General features: G+C 36.6%; 1 protein-coding gene across 1 annotated transcript; it reads left to right on the forward strand.

Moving 5' to 3' along the window:
* The first annotated feature begins 6040 nt into the window (after positions 1-6040).
* Positions 6041-6976, forward strand: LOC118078743 (olfactory receptor 14A16-like). Its single transcript, XM_035102739.2, has one exon. The coding sequence runs from the start codon at positions 6041-6043 to the stop codon at positions 6974-6976; it is 936 nt and encodes a 311-aa protein (XP_034958630.2).
* The last annotated feature ends 1628 nt before the right edge of the window (positions 6977-8604 follow it).

Below are 8604 nucleotides of genomic sequence, written 5' to 3' on the forward strand. Positions count from 1 at the left end.
AGGAACTGCTTAACAAGAACATATGCTGCTGAGAAAGGAAAAATGCTTCTGACATCCCAGGTGTTCACAGAACTGAACTAAAGTACGCTGAGAAGATTTCCTGTACAGTGCTGATTTTTCCTTCCTCATTCACTGTTTAAAATATGTACTTCTCCAGTTTCTCATTCACTGTTTAAAATATGTACTCCAGTTTCTTGTTTTTTGTACCTTAAATAAAAAAGGTGCAACTTTATTCTAATGATTCTTTATTCTTATGAATTGTTTGTGTTAAATGTTTCAAATGTATTCATTGGCAATAGAGCCATCAGGTTTCATCAATAAAGAGGTTGAATTATGGCAAATTTATTATTAATAGTATGTTTACCTTGATTCTTGTGTCTTATGTTGCTTTAACAGTCAGGAATATTATTTTTGTATTGAAATCAAGGAAACCCAATGAAATATTATATTTTATTAAATGCAATAAAATATGTAAATATAAACACAAGCAAACAAGTCAGTTGACAGAGAGCTCCAGGCAATCGTGCTTCTCTGAAAACCCTACCATCCAGAATGCACAATACTATACAATATAAGCTATGATGCACACTATTTTAGAAAGCTTCAAAAGTGATCTTGACACATTGATAAATAGAGGCCAATTCATGGGATCACAATCAGGAGAGATATAGAGGGGCAATATCCTTTTTCATTGTTGGGGAGCCTAAATAGGATAGGGCTATGTATTGATGACTTGCTTTTGAATTCACCAGATGTATTTAGTAGGACTGTGCAACTGTTAAATTCTAATACAAGACCACTGACAAAATAGTGGAGAATGCCAGAGTATATTATAATACTAAGAATAGTTGGTTGATAGTAGATAGCAGAATACTGCTGGAAGAATACTGAAGCTAATTGAACAAAACAAAAACAAAACAAAACCCAACAACAGTTCATTTATTGTAAAGAAAAGACGACAACTTATGCCACTCTTGATGAATTAGAGAAAGGATTCTAAGTTAAGACATTGTAAATCTCCAAGGTACAACTCCATGATGCAAGTTATGCATCACCTTGGTGATTCACAACTTTATGACTATTATTAGGAGCAGAGATGAAACACTCTCCTCTTCACAGTACACACTTCTGCAAATCAAATTTAGTCTCAGGTACAGATGCATTGCCATCTTCAAAGAGGATCAACTTCAGATTGAGGTGAGCATTTTAATAAATTATGTCCAGAATGAAATAAAGGTCTGATCAAAATTTAATGATGCTAAGAGAAGAGCCATTTAAAAAGAAATGCTTTTTGTTAGCCATGACTAATGGCTGTCACATTGATTGCAATTGATCTGCACTAAGCATGTCTAAGTCTGGTTCAATATTTCACTTCTAACAATGGTATAACGTGTCTGAAACTTTAGTATTAATCTGATAATATTTCATCACGATAATGCATTTCAAAATGTTATCAAAATGTAAAATTTGTTTGCACACTCCTATTGAGGAATGACAACAGCACTGAATGGTATTTGTAACTTTCAGGAAAGGAAAATCATAAATATATATACAAGCTTTACATTTAACATACACAAGTCTGATTTAGGATTTATTTTTTGCAGAAGAAGCATTAAAGAAATTTCCGTATAAGCATGTATTGACATTAGGCATAAATTGAGATTTCCATTGTAACGTTAAAAAGATATATGCTATGAGTGAGAACCTCTGGCCCTCTCATCACCCCAGCCAGGATGGCTGATGATCAGGGGTGATGGCACACTTGCAGTTCAAAAAATGATGGAGGGTCATAGTTTACTTACTCCTGATACAGAGCACAATCCGTTGCTGGTTAACTCCTCACAAGCCTCTCTGTCTTTAATTCTGCTTACTGCCAGGTAAATCTGCATAAGATTACACCTTGGGCTACAAACGTATGCATGTTTACTTGGGAATAACTCCCACTGAAGTCAAAAGGATTGGGTTATATCTAAGCACATTGATGTTTACATTGTCAGTAAATTTAGAATGAGCTCTATTTGGATGAAATGAGAAGGAAAGAGAATAACTGAATGTACTGAGAATAGAAACAGGGATTGATATTTATTTATGTGGTGTTTGGGCAGTATAGAGTTGCATCCTTTAAAAAAGGAATCAAAAGACTGCAAATAATTACCTTCCATAAATACAGGGAAAGACTGAACAGAGGTAGACAATGTTGCGTCTTCCGGACATTTTGGACTACAACTACCATTAGCCCGAGTCAACATGGCCTGTGGTCAGGAATGATGGGAGTTGCATAACAAAAAATGTCTGGGGTGGAATGATGATGGCTTCCCTGACATAGGATGTGGGAGCTAAACTGTCAAAGCCCAGCTATGCCAGGAACATTCTGATGTGGCCAGAAATCTTTTTAATCTGAACCCCTTTCATTTTAATGGATGCTGCTTACTGGTAAATGGATGTTCTCTTAAATGAAATGCAAACCTTTTCTTCTTCTTGGCCAGCAGTATCAATTGTCCTAGTTGCTGCCCATTGGCGGCCAGGAAGAGAATAGTCCAGCTATCACTCAGCATGCTCAGTACATGATCAAGTCCCTTAAGGCAACTCACTGAGCATAAAGCGCTGCCTTGAAGGATTTGATATTGAACCAGGTTTCCTGAGGGGTCTGATTATTTCAAAGTGAAACAGCAATACAATATTGGACGACTCCCAAATTCTTATCCTTTGCTAAAGATGGAAAGACCCTGACCACCCTCAGAATCAACCCTATGTTTATTTATGAATCCTCCCAGCTTTCAACTATCAATGTCTTTTACAACAAGCCTGGTATAATAAATTGTATTTACTTGCCTCATGTAAGTCAGCTATGAATAAGCCATGGAAAATGAGTTTTACAAAAGTTTGTGGCTTGCACCCTAAACAATCATACCTCTTTCCCTAACAAAAGAAGCCTAGAATATAACATTTACAGTTAAAATGTAGCTACAGTTAGCAGTTAAGATGTTTACTGCAATCAATACGGTAGACAACTAAAATTCCCAAGCTTTCTGAAATTACTCCATTTTATTTCTGAAGCTTTTAATTCCTCTTGGTTTCATGTTTTCAACGTTATTTATGATACATATTATGTTTCCTAGTCTATTTTTACATCACTCTGACTTTTTTAAAAATTGTACAGCAGGTTATGCATTATAAAGTAAAATAAAATAAATAAATCTGGTATATCCATAAGCACCAGATTATTTATTTATTAATTTGTCCATTATGGGACAAAATAAGAATTCCCCATAAACAATGAAAACATGTTTCACTTCGAGAGGAAGAGAATTCCAGTTGTTTGTTCATGGCAGTAAGCCTCTTAATTTTTAACTTCAAAGTTGTTGCAGTTAAAACACCTTCCCACAAAAAAGGGCTCATCCACACTTACCTTTGCTCCACCTTTGTAGGCACAAGCCTGGGCTTTCCAGCTCCAACACTTTCCCCACGAAAACCCACTCTTGGAAGCTGAATCAGAGCAAATGAAAATCCATGGAAAACCCAAATTACTGTTTGTTCAGATACAGTATGAGAGAGCAAGTTTTCCTGGGGAAAGCAGTGGGGCAAAAGGGGGGGGGGGCTTGGACACAGACTCGGACACATAGAACTGTGCCAAGAAAGTGTGTGGCGAAAGGAAAGTGTGGATGAACCAAAATATAGCTTTAAACGACAATAACTTTGAAGTTTTCAATATGTGTGCCTTGATTTCTTTATGAAAAGAACTGGGCCCATTCAACAGCAATGGGATGAGATTGCTATTTAGTGATGGAGCGCAAAATGGTATTTTCAGCAAAGCATGAGAAAGATTCTTGTCTAAATCCCTGGAGCATTGGTGCTAATCATTGCAGGACCATGTTCTGAACTGTTATAAGGTTTTTATTTTTTAACCCAATGCTTTCATGGGTTAAAATGTTTTCATTTGTATCAATTTTAATTCAATTGTAACATTCAAAGCTACTGAGTCTTCCCCTTCCTTCTTCTCAGCCACAACATGCGAGTACTGATAAACTATTACAGACTTGTTAACACTTAGTGGCTTCATTGTTAGCATAGTAGCTGATATTTTACTGCAGAGTGCAAAATTTGTGGCCTTCCACATACCAGTAATCTCATATAATGGGGATGAGCACAGGAGTGGATGAGAGCTGCTGTCAACAATATCCAGAGTGTCTAATTTATCTCCACATAGGGGTAAACAATGTAGTAAATAGCAGTGGCACTCGACCGCTCTGTCATGTAAATCCAAATATTACAACAAATGTATTACAACAAATGTTCAAAAAGGACCCAATATATGTGATCTCATGAAGTGTGAAGTCCATAAGTAGATGCAAGCAGAACAAGGTTTTCCGGAATAAAAACAACCTGTTTCGCCTTTTGGCTTCTACAGCCGCTTGAGGCCTAAGTGATGTAAAAAGATGCGGATGAAAATCTCTTCTTATACATTCATATAACAAAATGATCTATTCAATATTGTATTATAAATACATACCAACATAAGATTATAACCAGGAATACCACAAGTATTTCTTTTTTTAAAAAATATTTTTTTATTAAACATTTTATAACAAACAAACAAAAAATACATAAAATACCAAAAATACAAAGAACATCATTACAACAAAAAAAAACATCAATACAAACAAAAACATAAACATATCATCTTTAATCAACTTTTTAAATCATTGTCTTTTTGGCTTCCCCAACTCCCCACTATCTGATTTTTATTTTGAATATCACTGTAGCAGTTTCTATTTCATCTCTTTTACTTCCTTCATACTATAATCTCCTTAGTTCCTCTTAATCTCGTCTTTATATTTGCATATCAATTTTTCAACCTTATAAACTCCTCTTATCTCCCTATTGCCTTAACTTCTGTATTTCCCTAGATGTTCAGATTTTCAACTTTCAAAAGTAATTCCCTATATATATTTTAAACTTTCTCCAGTCTCCCTCCACTCTTTCCCCTGCTTGATCTCGGAGTCTTCCTGTCAGCTCTGCCAGTTCCATAAAGTCCAGCATTTTCATTTGCCATTCCTGTAAAGAGGGCAATTCCTCTTTTTTCCAATATTTTGCAATTAAAATCCTCGCAGCTGTGGTGGCATACATAAACAGATTGACATCTTTTTTGGGGATTTCTTCCCCTACTATTCCAAGTAAAAAGGCCTCTGGTTTTTTCAAAAACGTATTTTTATATATCTTTTTCATTTCATTATAAATCATTTCCCAGAAGCCTTTTATCTTGGGGCATGTCCACCACATATGATAGAATGAACCAACTTCTTCTTTACATTTCCAGCATTTATTATCACCTTTGTGATACATTTTCGCTAATTTTACCGGAGTCAAATACCATCTATACATCATTTTCATTAAATTCTCTTTCAGCGCCGTGCATGCCGTAAATTTCATACCCTTCTTCCACAATTTTTCCCAATCCGACATCATTACATTATGACCCAAATCCTTGGCCCAATCAATCATAACCGATTTTGTTTGCTCATCTTTCAGATGCCATTCTAACAATAAATTATACATTCTGGACAAATTCTTGCTGTCTGTCTCTATTAACTCTGTTTCTAGTTTCGATTTTTCTGATTGAAATCCTATTTTTTAATCTATCTTGAATGCTTATTTCTAAGGTTGTAAACCCCTTCACAATCTGGTGAGGTACATCCTTTCTTCAACGTAATGAAATCTACAAAATGTACATAAATGCAATGATATCGTACAACTTATGCTCCCTCTTAAAGTTTGTTGGATTTTTTTTCTTTTTTCTTTTCTTTTTCTTTTTTCTTTTTGGTAGCTCAAATAATAATTTACATTCCATAATATTATGTCACCTATTTTACTCAAAATTCTTAAATTATGCTTGATATTTCTAAGGGCAATAAAAATGACTTACTTGAACTTCAATATGCATGCTATAATTCTATAATCATGAAAAAATGCTTCCCCTTTGCAGAATCACCACCTTAAACAAGCTTACTGTTCACTCCACAGAATATTGGAAAGAAATTAAATGACCAACCAAACTACTGCAACAGAGTTCCTTCTGATGGCATTTTCGGATGATCGTGATGCGCAGGTTTTGCATTCCGTGGTGTTTGTCTTCATTTACTTAACAGCCTTGGTGGGGAATTTTCTCATCTTGACTACTGTGGCCCTAGACCACCACCTACACAGCCCCATGTATTTCTTTTTGACAAGCTTGTCATTTTTAGATGTTTGCTATATCTCTACTACTGTACCCAAATCCATAGCCATTTCACTGACAAACAACAAATTGATTTCTTTTGCTGGGTGTGTCACACAGGTCTTCCTAGTGATCACATTTGCTGGAACTGAGATTGCCTTGCTCACTATCATGGCTTATGACCGTTATGTAGCAATCAGCTACCCACTTCAATATAGCCAAATCATGAACTGGGAGGCCTGCATTCAAATGGCAGCTGCTTCCTGGATAAGCAACGCGGTTCATGCAATATTGGAAACCACAGTCACGTTTAGATTAAGCTTCTGCCGCTCCAATATTATTGGGCAGGTTTTCTGTGATTTGCCTCAGTTACAAAAGATTTCCTGCAGCGATACTAAAGTTAGTGAAGTTTTGCCCTTTGTCTTTGGGCTCAGTGTGTCCTCCTTTTGTATTGTGTTCATCTTTGTTTCTTATGGCTTCATCTTCTCAGTTGTACTGAGGATTCCATCAGCTCAAGGCAGGTATAAAGCTTTCTCTACCTGCACTCCCCACCTGACAGTCTTTTCTTTATTTATGATCACAGCTGTGTTTTCCTACCTGAGACCTAAATCACTTTCCTCCCCTGCTGTGGACTTGGTTTCTGCTGTATTGTATACCGTGTTGCCACCGGTTCTGAATCCCATCATTTACAGCTTCAGAAACAAGGACATACAGAACGCAGTGTGGCTAATACCTAAAAGAATTAAAAGTCTCATTGCGTAACTGAACACAGGAAGGCTTTTTTTGTAAACATTACATCTGGAAAGGCCAAATGAAAAACTGACTTTGTACTTTAAAGGAAACATCCTAAGCATAAGAATCTGAAATAAAACAACCCAACATACCCTAAGTCAGCATAAAGTACATAATAATAATAATAATAATAATAATAATAATAATAGGCCAAGTACATTTTCCAACATACTTGGAATTTGTTTCGGCTACATTGCAATGTAAACATACACACACTGTTCCACTCACAATACAAAAAAGCAAAGAAACCCACCCATAATTGACCTCCCCTTCAGCTACACATCTACAAATTTAACAATTTAATGACACAAGGGAAAAAACTGTTCCTGTGCCTGGCCAGTTTTGTATATAAAGACCTGTAGCGACGTCCAGATGGGAGTAAATCTAGCAGATGATGGCAGGGGTGTAAAGGATCTGCTGCAATTCTCTCTGCTCTCTTCTTAACTCTGGTAGCATAGATTGTCTCTATTGTAGGCAAGCTAGCACAAATTACCCTTTCTACAATTCTTACAACTCGGAGCCTTTTCTTGTCTGTCTTGGAGGCTGTACCATACCAAGCAGTAATAGAATTACAGAGAACATCAGATCCAAATGCTGTTCAGGGCACAGCTAATGCTGGTTTAGATGACTTAAGCCTGGCAGAGGGAAAATAGGCCATTAAAATGGTTTTTGAGTCAAAGCATCCTTTTAGCTTATGTTGGGCTACCAGGTCACATGACTGAGCTGACCGTACTTACGGTACATTCCAACCAAAGTCCTTCATCTCTAGTCTCCAACCCCCATCCCTAGAATAATATATAATAAAGTTTATTGTGAGGACCAAGCCTTTACACAATTATCTACAGATATCTACACAACAATATTAAAACAATATTAAAATTCATTGCATACCCCAGCAATGACCTCATCCCACAAAACAAAAAGAAGAGTGAATTATGACAACATTAAAGGGGTCTTTTCCTTGTCAGCCAAAAAACTTTCCCTAGTTTTCATGGCCTTCATCACATAGACCACCAGCACTTGGGAAATCTGTGGATTGACATCTACTAATAAGAATTTTATGCAATCTTCAGGGTTATTTATCGAATTGGGTATGGTTTGCAGAATCCCACCTCTAAAGCTCAAGTAAAGAGGACAGTGAAGAATGTAATGTATAAGGTCCTCTTTAGTTCTCATGGGGCAAGGGCACAGATGGTGCTCTACTGGAATTCTGGCAGCCAATAATAATAATAATAATAATAATAATAATAATATATTTATACACCGCCCATCTGACTAGCTTTCCCCAGCCACTCTTTTTGGGTACTTACACCAGCTTAAAGTACACAGGGCTTGGCTCAGGCCATTAGGTTTAGCCGGGATTAGCCAGGATGGAGGACACAGCCAGCATATCTGTGGATCAGCAGAGGATAGGGAATTATGATTCAATAACATACATGCACAAGGAGCCTCCTGGCTCATCTGGAGATCTGTGGGATCCTAACCTGACTCACGCAGGTGGATGTTGCTATAAGATTGCTCCCTAAAAGGATACATACCAGAACTCCTTCTGGACCACACAGTATATAATTAACCTATGGAATGAATGTGCACTAAAT

This window comes from Zootoca vivipara, chromosome 13 (assembly GCF_963506605.1).
Source record: "Zootoca vivipara chromosome 13, rZooViv1.1, whole genome shotgun sequence".
Classification (NCBI taxonomy): domain Eukaryota; kingdom Metazoa; phylum Chordata; class Lepidosauria; order Squamata; family Lacertidae; genus Zootoca; species Zootoca vivipara.